Source organism: Neltuma alba, unplaced genomic scaffold (assembly GCF_004799145.2).
Source record: "Neltuma alba isolate B1F8T4 unplaced genomic scaffold, ASM479914v2 tig00013520_pilon, whole genome shotgun sequence".
Classification (NCBI taxonomy): Eukaryota; Viridiplantae; Streptophyta; class Magnoliopsida; order Fabales; family Fabaceae; genus Neltuma; species Neltuma alba.
The window spans coordinates 50,002-70,335 of NW_021637738.1; the positions used below are offsets into that span (position 1 = coordinate 50,002).

Genomic DNA, 20,334 nt, shown 5'->3' on the forward strand with positions numbered 1-20,334 from the left:
ACATGGGCCTGTGGGTGGACAGTGCAATCGAGGCCTATGGCCCAAGTGTCCATGGCAGCATGATCTTTTTTTTTTTTGGACTCAATGGCAGCATGATCTTTATACCAAGGGCCGAGAGAAAATCTAGTCGCAGAAAAAGAAAAAAGAAAAAAGGAGAAAGATAATAGAAAATAGGGTGTTGGAGTTTATTCTCAAAAATTCCAGTAAAAAGAATGCAATTATTTTGGGAATCTGACCCCAAAGCTGTTGCCCACCGAATGGGGCGCTTGCGGAGGAAGATGCCGCACCATAACCTTTGAATCTTGGTTCTTCCTATATAATTTCATTCATCGTCTTCTTGGCACTGCACTTGGTATCCTAGAGGGAAGGCGGATTGCAGGTTTGTGAGTGAATCTACTCAAAGACTTTGACCGCCTTACTTCCATTTCTTTGTCGGGAAATTCCTCAAACTCGGCCGAGGTTTTCCGCGATAGATTCACGCACAAACTTGCGATTTGTCTTTTCGCTCTCATCCTCGGAATTCCCGCGAAAACCAAAACATGATGGGAAGGAAACGGCTGGTTTTTTGTATTTGATTTCAGATTTCGATTCTAGGGGAGAAACTTGCGTCAGTTTCATCTATTGAGGTATGGCGTCCTACTCCCTATTTTGTAGATACTTCGTTTTTAGCTAAGAGAGGATAATTGCTTAGTTCTTGAAGGATTAATAAAATCATGTTAAAGGCATTCTTGAAGCGTGTGAAGTTATACATGCTGATTGCTAAGAGTAAGAGGAAGGATGAGGGAGGGAGAAATATAATGAATGATTTAATCCATCCAGCACTGTGCCTCTAAATTTCTTCATCAGAATTTTAAAAAAAAAAACTATATCAACAGTAAAATTATACATTCATATGAAAAATTTAATGAATGAACCAAACTAATCTCCCTTCTTTATCTGCCAGAGTCACCGGGATGAATAATAAAAAATGAAAAATTCTTTATAAGCATGACTCATTTCGCAGACTACATTAAGGCACGAAAGCCCATCACGTCTAGTTCAAGAAGGAAACACGACCGGAAGAGACCGTACGGCACACTAGGACTAAACTTACAAGAACGTACCCTGAAACATAGTTGATATTTTCTTGACGATACCAGAGTTAGATTTCTGCCTGGGCAGCATCGCTTTGAGAAGCAATTGATCAACATTATCCTTATTATAATGATGTTGACAGTAAGCTCCATTCGCTTCAAACGCTTTAATGAGTCTGAAGAAGAGCCCTATGGTTGTTTCGTCAAGACCTATACGGAATTTAAAGTTCATGAGAATCTGGTGGGACCTAGTTCGAAAGTATCCTTGGACGAACACTTCAAAATTCTGAGGCGGCGACTTCAACATGCAAAGCATGGCCTCCCAGGTTTGTTTCATTACTCTCATGTTAGGTTCTTCTGCAGCGGAAGGAACGCGCGGAGCCTCATCGTGTTTGTTAATAAGGAAGGAGTTCTGGATGAGAGTGAGGAGACGTAGTATTGTCATCGGAGCAGAATGAGATTTCATTTTGAGGTTCAAAAAACCCTTAAGCTTTCCATTAGGAATGGAAGAAGGGGCATAATAACAGCGATAGAACAAGTCTGGGGTTTGATTGGGATAATTGGAAGGGAAGCGAAAGTCAAAGCAGAACAAAGCGTGGTGATAAGGGGTTCCCTCAGGGCCTACGATAATTGCTCGCATGAGATCAGGCCTCTCCTCGTAGGCTCTCACGTAAATGGATGACTTGGCGAGACTGAACTTCAACACCTTCCATTCTTGCTTCATCTGTTCGGTTAGATTACTTCTTCTGCAGTTCATGGTTCTCTTGGAAAGGAAACAGTGATCATATGGAGCACTGTTAAGGATTTCGAAGTTCTGGAACTTCTCAAAAGCCCTCTCCACATCATCTATCACCTCTTCTATTTCTCCATATCTTCTATTATTGTTTTCCATTTTCTGATCTAAAGCGTCATAGTCCTCTGGAATTTGAGAATCCGCCATCACTACTTCTACTGGACTTCGGTAGATGGCTAGTATAAAATATTATGAAACCCTGACAATTTTCTGGGTAAATAGAGGTGGAAGGATTAAGAGATAAGTCAGTAAATAAGAGACGGGGCTTTGAAAGATTTCTTATGTTAATTAATCTAAACTAACAAAATCTCATACGGGATAATAGGGAAACTAATAATCTGATTTCGATATACTTCATTTTTTCATATGAAAAAAAAAACAGATTCAAAAAACTATTGTTCATTATAATTATATCCGCTAAACGGATCTCAACCCCCCAGCTTCCACCGTCCGGTATTTTATTCTTTTGACATTTTCATCAATTATATGTATACACTTATTTTAAAAACATTTTGTTTTGTAAAATCTTTTATCCAATAAAATTATTCATAACGAGCAAGTCTTCCGGGGACTTCTGATTTATATTAAATATTTTACTGTTATGGAATAGAAAAAAAAAATCATTCTTTACGAGATTTTTAGATTTGATTTTATAGATACAGATAAATCACAGATAATAAAATACATGTTTTTTTTTTCACCAGAGGATCAAATACAAATACTGCTCAATAGATTTGTAAGACTTATAAATGATAAATTATATATATGAAGTGCACTTTATTCGGCGAATATCTTTAATACCAAGCTATCCAAACTATGCTACATTTTGTTTGGACGTGAAGACTGCTATTCTTACTTTTTAGTTCTTTCGACCCTTTTGATAAAATAGCCAATTATATCAAATTTTATTTCCATCCGATTATTAAATATACATATATCCTTGCCTCTGATTTATTGAAATTAACAATTTTTTTTCCATGAACGACGGGGAAGGATTTTAGTTAAAGAGAGATATTAATATCAAACTCATTTCAAAAGAGAGTTGGGCCAAAATAAAATATCTAAAATAATCATCAGGCTCGCTCGCCAACGGCCTCTCCTTCGCCTAGGGAGATTATCTCCGTCATTAGTGAAAGCTGTTACTGATTAAAACAAATAAAAAATTAGTAATGGTAGAAGTAAAATGACAGGTCAGACATGCCTCCAGCGGGTTCGATCCAAAGAAGGTCAAGGGTCAGTTTGGCGTCATCGGCCTGCCACAGGAAAGGAACATCACCGCCATTCAGCTGACACTTCTTAGGAATCTCACTCGAGTATGCCAGGAATTTCCCTTTAACCCTAACCTTGGCGACAGTCTCACCTCCACCCTCCTCATACTCCAATTCTTGAATAGTTCCTCCAGAGTTCAGCATGTTCGTTAGCCCAATCGGTGCCAATTTGACGCCCCCATTTAGCTTACGAACGGGAACGAAGCTGAAGAGCTCGAATGTAGAAGGCAGGAGGATCACTGGGATCCGTTCAGAGTCGAACGACATGAGAGTCAGTTTCATAGCCTCACTCTGGTACACTGCGTACTCCTCTGCCTCACCCATATAAGCTGCTTCCATCTTCTGGTCCATTCAATCTCAGATACATGAATCGAGCCAGACACTAACTTGTAGCACTCAGGGAAGCCCCTTATGCAGTGGGCCTCCGGGTCCCAACCAGCCCCTTGGCAGTTGAAAGCGCCAATCACCCCACCATACTGTTTCAAGTATAGGAATCAAATTATTGGTTAGCTTTACATGATCTCTCGCACGCACACAAGGATTCAAAGCGAGGGACCATTTAGGACTCGGGAGGGTACCTTGTTGAGATTCCAGATCTTGAGAAGGGTTTGCTGGTCAAACAGAGGGTTCTTGAAGAGGCAGTCTCTGCTTGGAAGGGCGAAGTGTATGCAATTGGGGACGGTGCCATCAGGATGCACAAGCTTCTTGATCACATCAAAATTGTGAGAGCCGACCGGATCACTCAAGTAGACCGGACCCGCCACAAATGGCCCTCGACGCTGCATGAAATTTGGCGCACTCATGCACTGAGTGGAACATATCCCAGTCAGGCCGAATCATCTGCCCCATCCACAGGCTGTTATAGGCGCAGTGAATCATATGGACGCCTTGCAGCCAGAAGGATCCCATTGGGTCCTCTGGATCGCTGACCCAGAAGTCATCACCTGCGACAAAACAGGGAGAAGTTAGAGCCTTGATTGAAACAGTGAACACGGATTTATGGGTGGACAGTAACGACAGCTTATACTCACCAACTCTTCCCATCGCGATTTGCTTCGTGCCCAGGAAGAAGAAGTCATTGCACTGTTGCATGCTAGCGATGACTCCACAACCGCTGAAGTTCTTCACAACGGAATTTGTCAGCCCGCCATAGTATGCCTTGGCGAGATCGACTCTGCCTCCGTATTCATCGCACACGTACTCAAGGGTCTGCATTTTTTGAAATATGCATGTTATAAGGTGGGAAAGAATAGTTAAGCATAACAAAAAACTGAAGTTCAATCTAAAAGTTGGTATCACATGAATGACGTCAACTTTTACTCCAGTAATGCCGCATTTGGCAAGGTAGGAATGCATAGAGTCATACAAGTCGTGGCTTGATCAGGATGAACAAGCCCAATTGAACCGTTGACGATGTTGACGACCGCTTGATCAGGCATTGTGGCGTCAAGGCCAGGGGACAGTTTGCATGGCACTATTTTTGAATTGAGATGGGTTGCCCCAGGCCTCACACCACCCCAGGCACCACAAAGGGCGTGCCACACATAAATATCATCCAAACCTTTGAATTTGGTCCTCAAATCCCTTGTGAAAGCCTTCATTCCTGAGTCCTCTGTTCTGCAACACGATCCTCCACGTTCTTTGTTCCAAACCCTTCTTCGCTCTTCCCCAAACAGATCATCGATTTCTTGGTTCAACTGCTTCATCCTCAATTCAGCCTTTGGTAGATCGGCACTATCATGTTGGATGGCCTCCACGCGGGTCTTCAAGCGCTCTAGTTCAACCCCTTTTGCGAGCAGCTTCTCGGTCTTCTTTGGGTCAAAAGGAGGAGCATGGGAACCTAACATAAGACCCCCTTGGTATTTTTTAAACTTATCGCCCTCTTCAAGCCTGTAAATCCTTGCAGCCATTTGTTTACCGCCCACAGTGAGGTTCTTGGCATCCTCATTGGGGTTGTCCCCATCCAAATTGATGCTTTGCCAGCCATGGTCGATGATAAGAAACCTCGGGGCCGCACCACCTTTGGCAAAATCGTTCAATCCGTGCCAAACTCCGATAGGGTCTACGGTCAAATAGAAGGCATCCCAAGTGCACCAGCCAAATTTGTCAACGAGATCTGGCAGGGTTTTCTCTTCTAGGAGCCTGAAGGTGTTGAGGTGAACCCTCAGGGCACTGAATGCTTCTTTCATCAAGTTGTACGGATTTCAGACACGTGAATATATGCTGTAGCATTGAAACTGGATGCTTTCACTAGAGTGGAGCCGCTCTCTGCGAAAATCATGACGTGCCCATCAGAGCCAGAATGAAGGGCAGACCTAAAGCTGCCTTCAATTATAGAAATGATGATAACGTAGGAATTTATCTCAGGAAGATAAAAGAGAACCCATTGGGTTTCCATTTGTAAATCAGAGCCAGAATTTCCAACCCACTGGGTAGACCACCATGTTTTGTATCTAAAGATACTGAGAAAGTCCCTTCCAGTGAATCTAACCAAGGAGTTCATCAACCTATCAGGGGGCTCTTCCTGGAAGAAGCCTAGGAAGCCACCCTTGCGAGACAGGCAAGCACACGCTGAAGCAGAGATGGTGGAGCATCAGATTCAGAATCAGAGGAATGACGAATGGAAGAGAAAGGAGCAAAAGATACATTTTGTGGGACTTGTGTCAGCAATGGCTCACCCTTGACGCTAAGCCTTCCATCACATAAATCAAAATTCTTTTCCAACGGTTCAGAACGGTTTAAGGGCATGGGAGGACTAACTGAATCATTTGGAGAAGCCATGGGACCGAGAGTAAGGGATTCACAGCTTCACCGGAGAGGAAAATCTTGCATAGGAGTGAGGGAAGAGCACTCTAGCGGTATTATATAATATATATACAACCAAACTCTAGACCACAAGGGGAAAGTGAATCAATATTGGGATTCCCAATACTTAATGCATGTGACTATTATAGCCAAAGAATCAACTATTCAAGCTCACAGATGCCAAACCAAAGAGGAGATACTCTTACAAAAATTGTATATATGATAATTATTAATATTTATTAAAACGAAATCGCACAGCATAAAACATCTTTCTCAGAAAACTCTATCCTAAATAAATTCTGGATTTGTCCCAATTTTCCTATTACTCATTTAATTTAGAATTTATAATCTAAGTTCTTCAAGGCGAAATCCGATTGAGTTCCTTACGTTCATTGTGGGTAATATTAATATAATAATTGGGTCAGAATTCCTCTCAAGCCCCTACACAATCACTACCCCCTCATTTGCAAATCAATCTCTCTTTACCATACCATAACTAATTTTAAGAAATCATGGTAATTAACCCATCCGTCAATTTTCGAATCAGTTTTAGTTCCTCATAAAAAGTAGAGTCCAGTTTTATATATATATATATATATATATATATATGTTGTTTTCAGTTTTATATATGACTGAAACGTACTCTTTGCAGAAAAATTTCTATTTTAATAAGCAGATAGAAAAAAAAAAATCTAACGATAAAAGAGACATTTCACGGGAACGGCCACGAAAAATTGATAAATCTTTAATTAGTACAATCATCCTTTAGCATAAAAGGGAAATCCTAGAAGGGAAAATAAACGCTGTCAAACTAACAAGATTTTTTTTTTTTTGGGGGGCAACTTTAAGCTGAATTGAGCATATGGCCAACTTCATCTTTTTTCCCCCGATCCTAACTGTACTTTTTCCATTGATTTTTCTTATTTTGAAACGTAAACAAAATGAGAAAGTTTTATGAGATGGAAAAAGTTTTAGTATGTCTTCTTTCGCGACACTGGCTTCCGCACTTCCCTTTTCGAAGTCGCAGCAGGTCCTCCTGTGGGCATGGGCATGTCTATCGTGGCTTGATACAAATCCTTCAGTCTTCATATGGAGATGGATGGAGAAAAAAGAGTTAAACTATATATGAGAAAAGACCTCAAATTGGTGCCTTGGTAGATAAGAATGTATATATTCGAATCACTTACCTCGGCATACTAACAAATAGTATAATAACTAGCACTCCAACTATGAGAGGAAATACCGGTGCAGGGGTCAATTCCTGAAGCAATTAAGAACATTATTTTATTTATATACTAAAACAGGACAAAAAGAATGGAAGAATTAATTATTGCAAATTTTGCTACATGAAGGCTGAAAAAAGAAACCTGCTTCAGCTGATCTTCTTCAAACCTGTATCCCAGTGGGCCCACATGGATTTGGGCTTTTTTCTCCAAGTCAACTTCAATGCTATCCGATTTAAATTTGTGGGAGCCTGGAGGAAGACCAGAACGAAGCCGCAGAAGGTATCTTCCCTTAGGCAAGTCCTTCACCTGGAAGAAGTTGGAAATTGGCAAGGGGAAGACAGACTCTATCTTGGCTGCGTCACTAGCTGACTTGATTTCCACTATTAGGTGTTTCCTCTGTTCCTCCGTACTGCTTCCTTCAACGTGACAACTCATAATCGTCATTTCTGGCTCCTCAAAAACTATAAAATCCAAACCCTTCATATCCTCAGTTCCAACCTGGGAATATCAAAAAACAACCTTGAAAGTCAAACCCAAGTCTGAACTTTGCATATCAATAGCAGGGCTAAAAAGGATCAGCCAGCAAGAACTAACCTTGACAGAAATGGAGTCAGGAGAAGCACGCTCTATGCGAGAACTCCTCACACCATCTCTTTAGCTACTTTAATAACATAGGTAGTATCAGGCAACAGCCCTCTCAGACGATAATTTCCAGAGGAATCTGCCACTGTTTCTTCAAAATAACCTTTTGACACTGACCGTGCTTCTACAGGAATCCCTCCTTTTGGTTGGCCAGATAACAGAGTAACTCTACCTGTAGCACTGCAAAGTTGATTTGCCTAAGCATCTTCAGGAGTAATATTTCCGTAAGTTGGAAAATGCACGCAAATCACTAAGGACAGTTGGATTGGGTAGTAAGGTAATCAAAATTCCCTGCACAAAGGAGTTTAAGCATTGTGGCTTTAAGAAACCAGGCAACAGTGTGCAGCTCCTAGTCTTGGTAAGGCTATCTCAAGCGATGAGGGAGGACTGGCTGTCGAAGATTCTGCTTTTAGGACTATTAATGAATTAATGTATTTATAGTTTGTGTCTCCTGCCCATGCAAGACTCTTCAGCCATGTATATTTGGGTACCAAATTATTAAACGTCAATCTATTGGGCCAACTACAGGCTCAATTGAGTTCATAGCATAAATAAGACTTTGCTTCACTTGCCCAAAAATGAGATTCGCTGATTTGTTTAAAAAAAAAGAAGACAAAATTGCCAGCTGCTTCTTTATTGAAGCACTCGAGGCCCTGGTAACTGATGTGCATCTTATGAGCCGGGGTTGCCAGAATTCCATTTCTCATTTGAACTGAAAGTAATATGCCTTGAAGACATAGGTGGCCCACCAGGTCAAATGCACTTTCACACAATATGGAATTTCACCCAAGAGGAAGTACCCCCTTAAATATCCCATTGAGCATCCCATACTATTCAATGTAGGACTTGTGTCATGCTACCCAATCTCCATCGATTGACCCCACATGGAAAGCCAATGTCCTGAGAGCTACACTGCTACACCACACGGCACTTCACACTCAACCTCGTGCTAGTTAGATGTCCCTATAAGTATCCCTCTCCAGAACCACCAACAACTTCACTTTAGTATCAATTGATGAGCGCATGAGACGAATAACCCTACCTCAAAAACTAGCCATTGAGGTAGTAGAACCTACTTAAATATTCCATTAAGCATCTTATACTACTCAATATAAGATTTAGCATCCCTTATTACGAATTCTCCGTCAGACTAAGGTCTGATCAATCAAATAAAGAAATGCCTCTAAGAGTTCAACTCAGTTTGGTGTCCCTTCCTTTGTTATTAGAAGAAAAAGAGAGGAAGTGCGGTTAACATGCATTGCGTCATTAACCATATGATTAAAATTAACCACATACTCTTTGCCGACTGTGGGCAGGTAATAATTGTGCACATGATACGAGTAGAGAAAATATAGAGAATATACAAGGCCCAAGAAAATATAGAGGATATACAAGGCCCACAAAGATACCGCCAAACTCTCCTATCCCTTGCAACATGGGAAGAAGAGAAATATAAATCGAAGATTCTAAAAACAAGAATTATGGCCAAACTTTTTTTTTTTTTTTTGCCAACAAGTATTATGGCCAAACTAAGCAAATTAAACTACAAAATTATGGAAACCCAGCACTGATATATATGTTTAGATGGGCAGTTATCTTGTATATTATCACTAATTATTGGTTCCGCTTAAATGAAAGAAAATTAAAATAAATGAAAGAAGAGATGACGTAGGTTAAGAAAATAAAACCTGTAAGCTACACGGGTGGCTTGGAAAATGACTTCCCTAGATTCTCCAGCTCCAAGCTCTATTGATTGTGCTTGAGGTGAGAAAGCAAACTCCTAGGATATAAGATAATTTATAGCGGGTAAGGCAGTTAAAAAAGAGCTTCAGCCCAAAAAAAAAAAAAAACCAATTAAAAAACTCCTTATATATCTACATACTACTGCAACTTGCTTCACTTCATTTTTCAAGTCCCAAGCAAGCAGAAATTATCAACAAATTGATACAAGCATAATAAGATGACTATTGAGACATGAAAAGATAGATTATGGAAGGTTTTGGATGAGCAAAGTAAACAATAAAGCTACGTATAAGTACCTTTAAAACATACGAGGCTTTTTCATTTTTTCTTTCTCAAGCCTGACCAGATAATTAGGAAAAAGAAGATTACATATAAGTACCTTTAAAACAGGACGCAAATAGAACATCCCAGGAAACAAATTATCAAACAGGAAAGTTCCACTGGTCCCAGATACTGAGTTGTTTCTGTAACCATTATCACCGCTCAAGGATAACAGCACAGAAGGAATGGGTTCTTTAGCATCATCTTTGTGATGTAAACGTACTGAAATTTGACTAAGCTTCTGACAGCTGAAAGAATGAGGCCCAACCTGTTTTAAATAATAACCAGGCTGCAAGAGAAAAGCAATCAATCAATCCAAGGAAAGAATGATATGAAGTCACAGGAAAGAATTATGGAAAATGGTTATCTGCATTCTGTTTTCAGATTCACTGATCACATACAAATCTTAATACGGGTAGAAAAAGGGACGTTAAAAGCAAAATTTGAGATTGTGGTTTTCTGAGATTTCATTATCTACGTGTTGAATCGCTGAAGACTGTGTAACTGGAACTTAAAGCATCAGTACAGAGACGCACACCCTTTATCTATTTAATAATGATGCATTTATTTTATCCAGTTTGAACCTTGAACTGAGCAAATTACTACCTTTGAAGCCTCGACATTGTAAGTAACATCATCATATAAAGGACCTGCTACAAAGGAGCGATCAGCAGCAGTGATAGTTTCAAGTACTGATTTACCACTTTTAAAGCCAGTGATGCGGCTATCACCAGCAGCAAGAATCCTAATATGAACACCAGAAAGAGGAGGTGAAACTGATCCTTCAATATATAAACCCAGTCGACCCAAAAATGTAGGAACAGGGGCTTGACAACTGCTATCTGTCACTAAGACCTGCGAGTGAATTTTTGAGATGAAGCTTCAGTAACATTCCAAGAAAGATATCAGTGAGTAAATTAACCTATTACTAGTTACCACTTACATGATATTCTCTAGGATAAAATAATATCTTCTTCTCCCCATCATTCCTGTAACAAATAAAAAGAACATGTCAACAGTATCGTACAAACCAGACTGCAGAGCTTCTTGAACCAATTCAATGTTAAGTCCAGTAATCATGTTATTGACGATTTGATGTATCATGTGCAGTACAATATACTATAAAACAATAAACAACTGATTATTACAAAATTAATCAAAATTTCAATTCTTAAAACATACTTATGTCTACTTTTATCACTACTTTGCCCTGAAGTGGAGTCCATGACTCCTTAGTGAACTCATAATAACACAATCTTTTGCTCAAAAGATGCTATCCAGCTGATATTGCTAAAACAAACCAGACAAAAAAGAGCACCTTGGGTCCCGAGGAATAAAGGTAAGCTTTTCTCCAGGATTAGCCCATACAGAATACTCATAGATAGCAGTACTTGTTTCATCTTTCCCATCGGATGAAAGTATGGCCTTGGCAGCATCAATTACACTAGCTCCACCATTTTGGATATCCACAATCATATTCTCAGGCAATTCATTTAGGGAGCTGGACTCAACATTTATCTGTCCTTTGAGAAGGTACTTTTCTCCTTTCAGATAGACGGGCTACCAAAACGTTATTAAACAAAAGAGAAGAAAGTCAAAATAATGAACTGATTTCTTTCTTTCTTTCCTTTTCAGGGGGTTGGGGGGGGGGGTCACTTGAAGGTCATTATGTTCATCTAAATCCTCCATACCAATAAATTAGACGTATCAATTTTCACAGCTGAGCTCCCAAAGAAGATACACGAGTTTTTAAAATGCAATTCGTGCACTCCAGCATATTCTGCACATATTTGCTGGGAACCTTTCTGCAGTCCACACCAAAAATATGATGAATTTTAAGTAGCTGCCGCATTTCCCTGACAAACTTTCGGTGGCTATAATTGGCAATTGGCAGATTAAATTACCTGAATCTTCAAATTCAGGTTTGAGCCATCAGGTTGAGTCATGTAACTATCAACATCATGGGTGGAAATAATATTGACCCAGTAGCCTTTTTGGACAAATAAAACTCCTTTTAAATCCTCAGCTCCAACATCTACATCAATGAATCTCTGCTCCCAGCACCAATTATCTTCCGTGGTTGCTGATTTTGATGACTCATGTTTTACCTAAATCAAAGCATTATGGTTAGCAAGCACAAAGGGGAAAAATATAATGAGGATGTCCAGGAAATATATTTCACAACAATTGAGTGCGTTAAATAATTATAAAACCGGAATGCATGCAGGGACAAACCTCGAGCCTGTACTTTCCAGGAACAACGTCTGGAAAATGAAATTCATTACTCTCATTGGTCAAACCAATTGTCTTCCTCTCTTCATTATGTTTACTGAAATGTCTCACAAGAGAAACGGATACAGATGGACCACATTTGTCTCTGCAGACTACGGCACCATGAATGTTGACTAGAGCCTATAGTCATGCAGCACAAGATATCAGAAGCGAACATTTTCCATTATAAATAAATTGTAAAGGCCTAAATGCTGCTGGACCTTATGCAGGGATGAGGAGAAAAAAGAAACCCCCCCCCCCCAAAAAAAAAAAAAAAAAAAGAAAAAGAAAAATCACAAAGGAAGCAAAAGAGATTTAAAACATTCTAATTATTTTTGGGAAAACGCGTGAATAACAATTGAAGGCCCAAAATTTAAGTTAGTCATTCTACTCTATCCAAAATTAAAGCTAACACCATGAAATCTGCATATTTACACATAAGAATGATCATTACCATGGTGAGTAAATGCCAAGAAACTCTAATTTGCAGGTTTTATGATTCAAAGGACTTCACTTCAGCAAGCATCTGGTGAAGATTATATAGATGGAAACGAAAGGCACTGAAATGTAGAGATGGACATATTACCTGTGAAAACTCAATATCCAACAATGGACTTTTGACAACAACGTCAATGTAAGATGGCAAAAACATGAGTCCAGGAACACTCTCAGGAGTAGCAGCAATAGCTGACAAGCGATATTCACCAGGTAAAACCTAAACATTATTAATTATTATTTGAAAAAGGGAGAGAAAAAAAAGTTAGACATCACTTTAAGGGGAAGGAACAAATAAAAATTTAGCAGATACTTTAAAATGATCCCAAAAGAAAAAAATCTACAAGTATTTTCCTCTTAAAAATAAATGTCCTGAGCACGAACCTATGTCAAAGAGCACGAACCTATGTCAAAATAGTGATCAAAATTTGCATCGTTATTAATTTAGAAAAATCCTATCAAAGGTTTCTGACTAAAGAATATAGAGTACAAAATTTCTGCCGAATATTTTTGACAAAAAATAAAATAAAATTAAAGAGTGGTTTCTAAGCTAGCAACCAAAGTTACAGCTGAAACTTGTAGATCACTAGTTTGTATGCTTGACATATTACTTTACTTCTCTTTCAGTTTAAGCCAAACCAGACGACATAAGCAAAACGAGACAAGAAAAAAGTGACTAACATACTTCAAAGCAAAACTTCCCATTAGCATCTATATGCTTTTTTTGTGGTTTCACATTCTCAGGTCCATGAGTCAGAGCCACCTAAAAATAAAAGATTAGCTTCAGTCGATATGGCAAAAATACTTGATAAATTACAAGAAGGTAGATGCATACCTTTGCTTTAAGGCCACCACTAACCGTTCTGACCACACCACATAGATCATATGAAATGGCATTGATTTCCTCAATTGAAGCCATATTTGGCAATACCTGAGCATATAAACAATGTTTTAAAGCATGGCAGCAGCAAGGTTCACTTACAAATCAAATCAAAATTCCATTCTTTTCCCAACAATATGGTTAGTAATCACTTGCTAGCAACACATTGTAAGACAAACATACGTTTCCCTCAAATGCATATTTTACCATATAATTCTCTAACTTCTTGAACTTGTAGTGTTCCTTTTTGGCCTCTATGGTATAGTGCTTGGATGTAACCTAAAAATACCAGCATGAGAGTTAGAAGAAAATATATAGACTATAAACAGTTAAGATAGCCTTAGCACAATGTAAGATGATTAAAGAAATTCCTTGCATGTGGGCCTGAGGAAGATTTAAAAAAATTGATAAAAAGAAAGATAAAACCCAAGTTACCAGGCAAGCGAGGGAGATGGAGAAAGAGAGACATAATGAAGATATTATTTTGGATAGAGCAAAAATAATATAAATTAATTGAGCTCAAGAAATTTTAAATTCTTAACATAAAAAGGCAGTCTCTCCAAATTAATGCATCATGCAATGCAAATCTACTGAGACTGTTACCCGATCAAGCTTATAATATCCATGTTTATCAGTAATGAACCTTTCACGACCATCCACTATAATTTTAACACCCTCCACTCCTATCTCATTCCCATCAACTACACGACCTCCTATGGAGAATCCAGTGACCTGAAATAAAAGATGGCACAGTAGAATAACATAAATATAATCACCAAACCTGACATAAAACTGATGAAAATGGTTGTTGTAATTCCTTTCAACTTGGTGAAATATTTTATGCATACAGTAACAGAAATAGTTTTCTTAGCTCTTTGTTCTAATAAAATTTCAATATTAATTTCACTCATCCTTTTGAGGCAATCAACTTCTCGGTGTCCTTCTGTGGGCAGATAACAGAGAATACTAATTTATAATTTATAATAACCATAAATATATGCAATGAAGAGCAAAAATTTCTTCATCCAAAACTATAGAGTTATTTGATGCCAGTACTTTTAAGAAGAATGGACAAAAGGCAATTAGCAGCCAATGCAGGAAATGAATTTCACGTAGAAATGAATTCAAATTGGATGGGCATAGACTCCTAGACAGAAGCATGGCTTTGAAACAGATTTTACGTCTTTTAAGAAGGCAGTCTTAAGAAGTGTGCAACATAATCTAGTAAGCACATTTTTCTTGCCTTCAACCACACAATTTTACTCCAAGCATTGATATGCTGAAAACCCCAAACAACAAATATCATCAATCTATGACACAGTATCCCTATAACATACCTGAAATTTTTGAGGAACAGTTACATGTTGATGCTTAACATTAACAGAGACACTGGAAGGTGAAACATCAAAAACTGTATTTTCACCCTTGTAGTAAGGCACGAGTTCATAGCTTCCTGAGGAACCCAGCAATGAAAAGAAGCACTTATTCATTCAAGGCATAAACATATACTCGATATACACTCATTTATAAAGGCAAAACGGATAGAAATACTGAATTCTAAAGTAAGGATAATTGCAGGAAATAAGTTGGCAAGAGAAACTAAGTACAATAGCCCCCCAAAAAATAAAAAAAAGAATTTGAAAGAATATGGAAAAGTAAGCTTATATCTTTCCATATGTATAAACTGTACAAGGTGCTTGCTCAAAACTTGATGAATAAACTCCTAACAGATGGGATAAAGGAGCTGCGAAAGAAATCACTTTGTGATGAAGCATTTGGGCACCGGAAATTCAAAACAACCTGTGGGGGGGCAGAGAGAAAAGGGAATTACCACAAGGTATTGAATTGAATGTGAACCTTCCACCAGCGTCTGATACGGCATGACATAGAGCAACACCTTCCCTAGGGCCACTACCAGGACCTTGCAAACACTCTACCTCAGAGACGTCATCTGAATATAAGTAAATGTGGACTCCTAATATTGGATTTCCCTGGAAAAGCAAGAGCCGAAGCAAAAACAACATAAAATAAAAGCAAAAGATATTTAATCTGGGAGTTAAGTAGGCCTAAAACTAAAATAACATCCCTCAACAAATGCCTATGAACTTAAACCAGGATGCTGCAAATAAGAACTTATTCTGGACTTTAACAGATATTAAACGATATTTCCAACAAATTGTTAAAACAATCAATTTAGTATATTGTCCCTTTAATAACTATTACCTGTGCAACCACATGGCCATTGATGCTGTATCCAGGGACAAAGAAAACATCATCCACTATCCCATTTCCAAAGCCTAATTCCACCTGCAAGAAGCACATAATTCAGGAAAAAAACAGCATGTGGAACATAAAAGATTGTTGATGTTAAATATAGTACAAGAGTTTGTGTTTGAAAACCTGTTGGTTTTGGATAAAATGTGACAAAGAAACATGACAGTAGCTTTGCCTCAAAAGTTGTAAAAGCCCATTTCCAAAGGGTTTGCAAACATAGACTTGTGCTTGTTGGAAGTAAGGCTTAAGGCACATAGCTAGGGCCCAATAGTTATCTAGTCTAAATAGTTCATTATTTAAATGTATTTAATTTCATTTATTTCGCCCTATATCTAATACAGATCAATAATGAGACTCCAAACCTGTGTTGAACCTTTAACATCGACTTTCAACTCAGGATGTGATGCGCGGAGTTCATATCTCCCTGAACAAAAAGAGTATGCCGTTACAATAGAAATTCACTTGTTTGAGCAATTTTGAGAAAGGGAGAGTCGTGAATAATAATTATGATGACAGTGATGATGACGATAAAGATGATTCTTTTGGGCAAGAGAAGAGAGAGTCAAGACCCGGTGTTGCACTAATAATTAGATAACTTTGGGATTAGAGACCTCAAACAAGGACAATCCCCAACCTGGGACCACCCCATGCACACCCTTGCTAAAATGATCAACATTTTCCTCAAGAAAGTGGTTCAAAGTGGGGATCAATTTTTGAATTTCAACAAGATCCACTTCTTCAAGTAACAATTTTGCTAAGCACAGATCGATACCAATCAATCAAATACAACAAGTTCCATATTCATTAATCTAAGACGACTACTTATGATTCCCTCAATAGTGCAAGAAAAAAATGCCACGAGAAATGATAGAATGAATTTATTCATATACAAGTTCCTTGTAGAAATAAATTGGAGCTTTCCCACCTGGAAAGATATTTGTGAACAAGTAACTCCCTGATGATGAAGTTAAGACAGAAGAGAAAAGATCACCAGCAGGGGATAATAACGCAACCTCCACATTTGAAGGACCACCATTTTTAACTGAACAGCTTTCTCCGCCGACAGCCCCCACAACTCTACCAGATATAGTAAACCTATATAATGCAAACATCAGCAGGAATTGTTGAAAAGCAGAGAGAGTGGAAACAAATGATTCAGAAGGACGCAAAGAAACATGAAGTCAAATAAATATCCCACCCTGTGAAACGAAAATTTATATCTTCATTTCCATTGCATCCATTGTCATCAACCACAACAGGGACCTGTAGGAAGAAGGAAATAGGGACAAAAATATGTCAGATTTCATAGGAACTCCCTTTCAGATAAGCAGACCGTGACCATGCCATAACAGCATAATAACTAGACTCTATATCAGTAACAACATAATAATTATAAACTAACCTTTTCTGGATCCCATGACCATCCTTCAGGTCCATTAATTTTAACTACAAAAGAACCCTACAGTAAAAACATTAGCAGTGAGAAGAATTGAAGAGTGCACTCAAATGTAAGGTTTAAACCTTGCCACCAAATCATGAAACCGAAAATATCTCAAAAACACTCATAATAATTTCAACCTAATGTAAGCCCTTGAAAAAGACGCCAGAAAAAAAGGGGGGGAATCAGAGTTTGATGGATTAAAAAAAAAGGCTAAAAAAACTGCTCTTGAAGCCCCAAGCCCCTAGCTGAATTCTTTAAGCTGTCGGAGAAACAAATGATTTGGTTTAAGAGGTAGTGATTTGAAGACATCTGATATAAAGCAACGTATGCGCACAAAAATTTTTCGCCATTGTGTTCCCATAAACTGATTATCTACGTGCACACTTGGTAATGAAGGAGACTTTAATTCACATAAAAGCGTATAACAAATCCAACCAATCCCAAGACAATAAAGATGACAAATACTTGCTTAACCAATAAAATCTCTCAGTAACCCTGGAAAAAAAAAATAAGAGGAAAATGAGGGCAGGAAACTATTAAAAGGACATCATCAGATCACTATACAGCATGCAGATCATCTTAAGGAATAGAATGACCTTCACGAAATTTTCAACTCACAACTTCAACGATAAGTTATGAAAATTTCACCTTGTCATATACTGGAATAAAATAGTATCCATTTGGAGCACATTGCGTTCTGTCCTTTACTAGCCCATCAACCGTGAGAAGCTCAACCTACAAGTAAATTTTTTTAACACGAGTTCAGGTGAATGCATTGTTTCTAAGGAACAACAGGAATTCCCTTGTCCATGACACATATAACGTGCATATTGCATCAGCGCATTTTCCTCCCAAAAACAGATCAGGAAAAGTTAAAAAAAAAATAAATAAATAAAAAGACATAAGCTGGATCTTTTACTCATGCCTTGGTTTTCCTTATTTATAACGGCTTCAGAATGTTGAAGGTTTCAAGCCGATAACTGTTCTATGAGCATTATGCAATAAAGTTTCTAACTCCGTATCATCCTCATTTTGTCTGTTTAGATATCATTCAGTACATGCCCTTTGTGAGGACATAAATAAGTGAGTGGCAAAGTTCCAAAAGCTTTGGGGAGAAGCCATTTAACCAGATGGTCTTGGTTCAAAAACATACCGTGATATGGGAATAATCCAACTTGGCATCAGTCGGCTTCCTTGACTTAATTAGGGATGAGCTCGCCTGCAGGGTGGAAATTCGTGATCAAATAAATAAACTCAAGAATGTGTGTGTAAGCATCTGACCAAATAACACAGGAGGAAACAGAAACTTGTAGTAATATCCAGCATCGAGCTCACAAATTGACCAACAGCTCTTGCCAAGACTCATTAAAAAGAAAAAAATCTCATCCTTGTATAGATGTTTTCTATTGAAAAATATTATTTAGCATGTTAAATGAAAAGCAAGAACTCATAAATTCTCAGTCAGCCAAGAAAATTTTACTTTCTAATTCAACGCCGAAAAATAAAACCTGACATGCATGGTATAGTAATCGCAGCCGAGTGTATTAAAAAAAATTGCCGCCAAAACCGGCCATTGCAAAGCTTGCAAATCTTTCTAGAGTTCGACATAAAAGACTAGAAGTGCACGACTATTTTACCTGGACGAAGCCACCACAACCATAAATTAAATCAGCCCAAGCAGCTGAGATCGAAGATGTTGCAATCAGTAAGCAGAGAAAAGCATCTCTAATCGACATTTCGGGATCGGGATTCTGAGGTTGCCGGCGATATCAACTGTGATGGAGTAGACAGATCTTGAGACTCATGTGGGGATCGTTTGTCGTTTATAATAAAAATCACTGCCAAAGTGCTGGACTGACACTTCCCAGATGCAGGGTTTATGGGTTTAGGTTAGCACCAAAATCGTCACCCCCGGCGGGGCGCTCTTAAAATTCAGCAACAAACTGGAATTTTTTTTTTTTAAATTTGCCGGCAATTTTTTTAGGCCAGTAATTTGCCGGTAATATTTAAATTTTAAGCTTTTAACAAATACTACCTTTGCTTCTTAATATAAAATCCTATTTAACTTTTATTTTGATCCTAAATAGAAGACTCCAATCTATTTTTTCTCTCATATTTATATATATTTTTTCAAAATAGTCCTTCTAATAATTATAGTTCTAGCCAATATAGTTGATTAGTAAGGATATTTTAGAAAAGACAACACCTATTTATTACAAATAACTAACTTAACTTCTTTCCTTAATCTTTTCAAATTAGTCAACTGGATCTTATAATTAGGATTGGAGGTAGTATAATAATTGAAAATACGCCCATAAAATATCAAAATTGCTATTGCGGAATGACGCTTAGGAACTAATACGTTGTCATTAGTTCCATTTCAATTTACTAAAAATTTTCGAAATTTTCTGAAGGCACTTTTGGTCCTTGATGATCATGTTAGAATATTAGTTCGTATCGAGTGAAAAATTGAAAGATTTGTTGCGCACTATTTTATGGTTGCTGGTAAATCGTGAAAAAGCTCGTCACATTCTCGCAACACGTACTATTTTATTGGGAAAAAAAAGGTACTTTCAAATTTTACGCAAACACTGCCAGATTTGACGTTGGCATGCACAAAAAAAGTACCGTTGATGTTTCAACCTCAAACACAAAAACATTTTCAGGAATAAATCTTTAACTGCGCAAAAAATTTGCACTGGGTTACCACAATTTGACACGACAAAATTGCAACTACATCCTGATTACTCCTTGCGCGGAAGATTTGAAACATTTCTCTTAGGTTGTTTGTCACTGATTATATACTTTCTTCTGGTTTTATAAAGAAAAAACAACAGAAAAAAAAGTAGAAATTACTAAATCCTAAATCAAGTTTATTTTTTTTATATTTTAACAAGTTTTAACTGAACCTAATTTGCAAATGACAATATTTTTTAGGAACATCTGATTTGAGATTATGTTCAAATTCTTTTTTTAATCCATTTTCTTTTTATAAATGTGGAAACTAATTGAAAAGTTTGTCTTTGTTATGAATTTAAATTTACAATTCATTTTGTTTTACAAATTTATAATTTTTTAAAAATAATATTGCATATACTAACA

General features: G+C 37.8%; 2 protein-coding genes and 1 pseudogene across 2 annotated transcripts; all 3 read right to left on the bottom strand.

Moving 5' to 3' along the window:
• Positions 1 to 1,089: 1,089 nt before the first annotated feature.
• On the bottom strand, positions 1,090 to 2,013 carry LOC114738029 (putative ubiquitin-conjugating enzyme E2 38). The gene has a single exon (XM_028926041.1). It carries the CDS (start codon positions 2,011 to 2,013, stop codon positions 1,090 to 1,092), a length of 924 nt encoding a protein of 307 aa, XP_028781874.1.
• Positions 2,014 to 3,029: 1,016 nt separating this feature from the next.
• On the bottom strand, positions 3,030 to 6,065 carry LOC114738017 (stachyose synthase-like; annotated as a pseudogene).
• A 584-nt stretch (positions 6,066 to 6,649) lies between these two features.
• Positions 6,650 to 19,108, bottom strand: LOC114738019 (nodal modulator 1-like). Its single transcript, XM_028926032.1, is given in 28 exon segments — positions 6,650 to 7,022; positions 7,127 to 7,200; positions 7,307 to 7,663; positions 7,760 to 7,815; positions 7,818 to 7,987; positions 9,496 to 9,587; positions 9,930 to 10,160; positions 10,478 to 10,726; positions 10,815 to 10,860; positions 11,190 to 11,431; positions 11,563 to 11,676; positions 11,776 to 11,979; positions 12,107 to 12,283; positions 12,729 to 12,857; positions 13,323 to 13,400; positions 13,473 to 13,568; positions 13,725 to 13,796; positions 14,121 to 14,249; positions 14,855 to 14,970; positions 15,349 to 15,508; positions 15,741 to 15,824; positions 16,154 to 16,215; positions 16,717 to 16,886; positions 16,990 to 17,054; positions 17,194 to 17,250; positions 17,881 to 17,967; positions 18,386 to 18,451; positions 18,870 to 19,108. Coding segments are annotated over 28 exon segments (3,594 nt in total). The 5' UTR covers positions 18,969 to 19,108; the 3' UTR covers positions 6,650 to 6,910.
• Between the last annotated feature and the right edge of the window lie 1,226 nt (positions 19,109 to 20,334).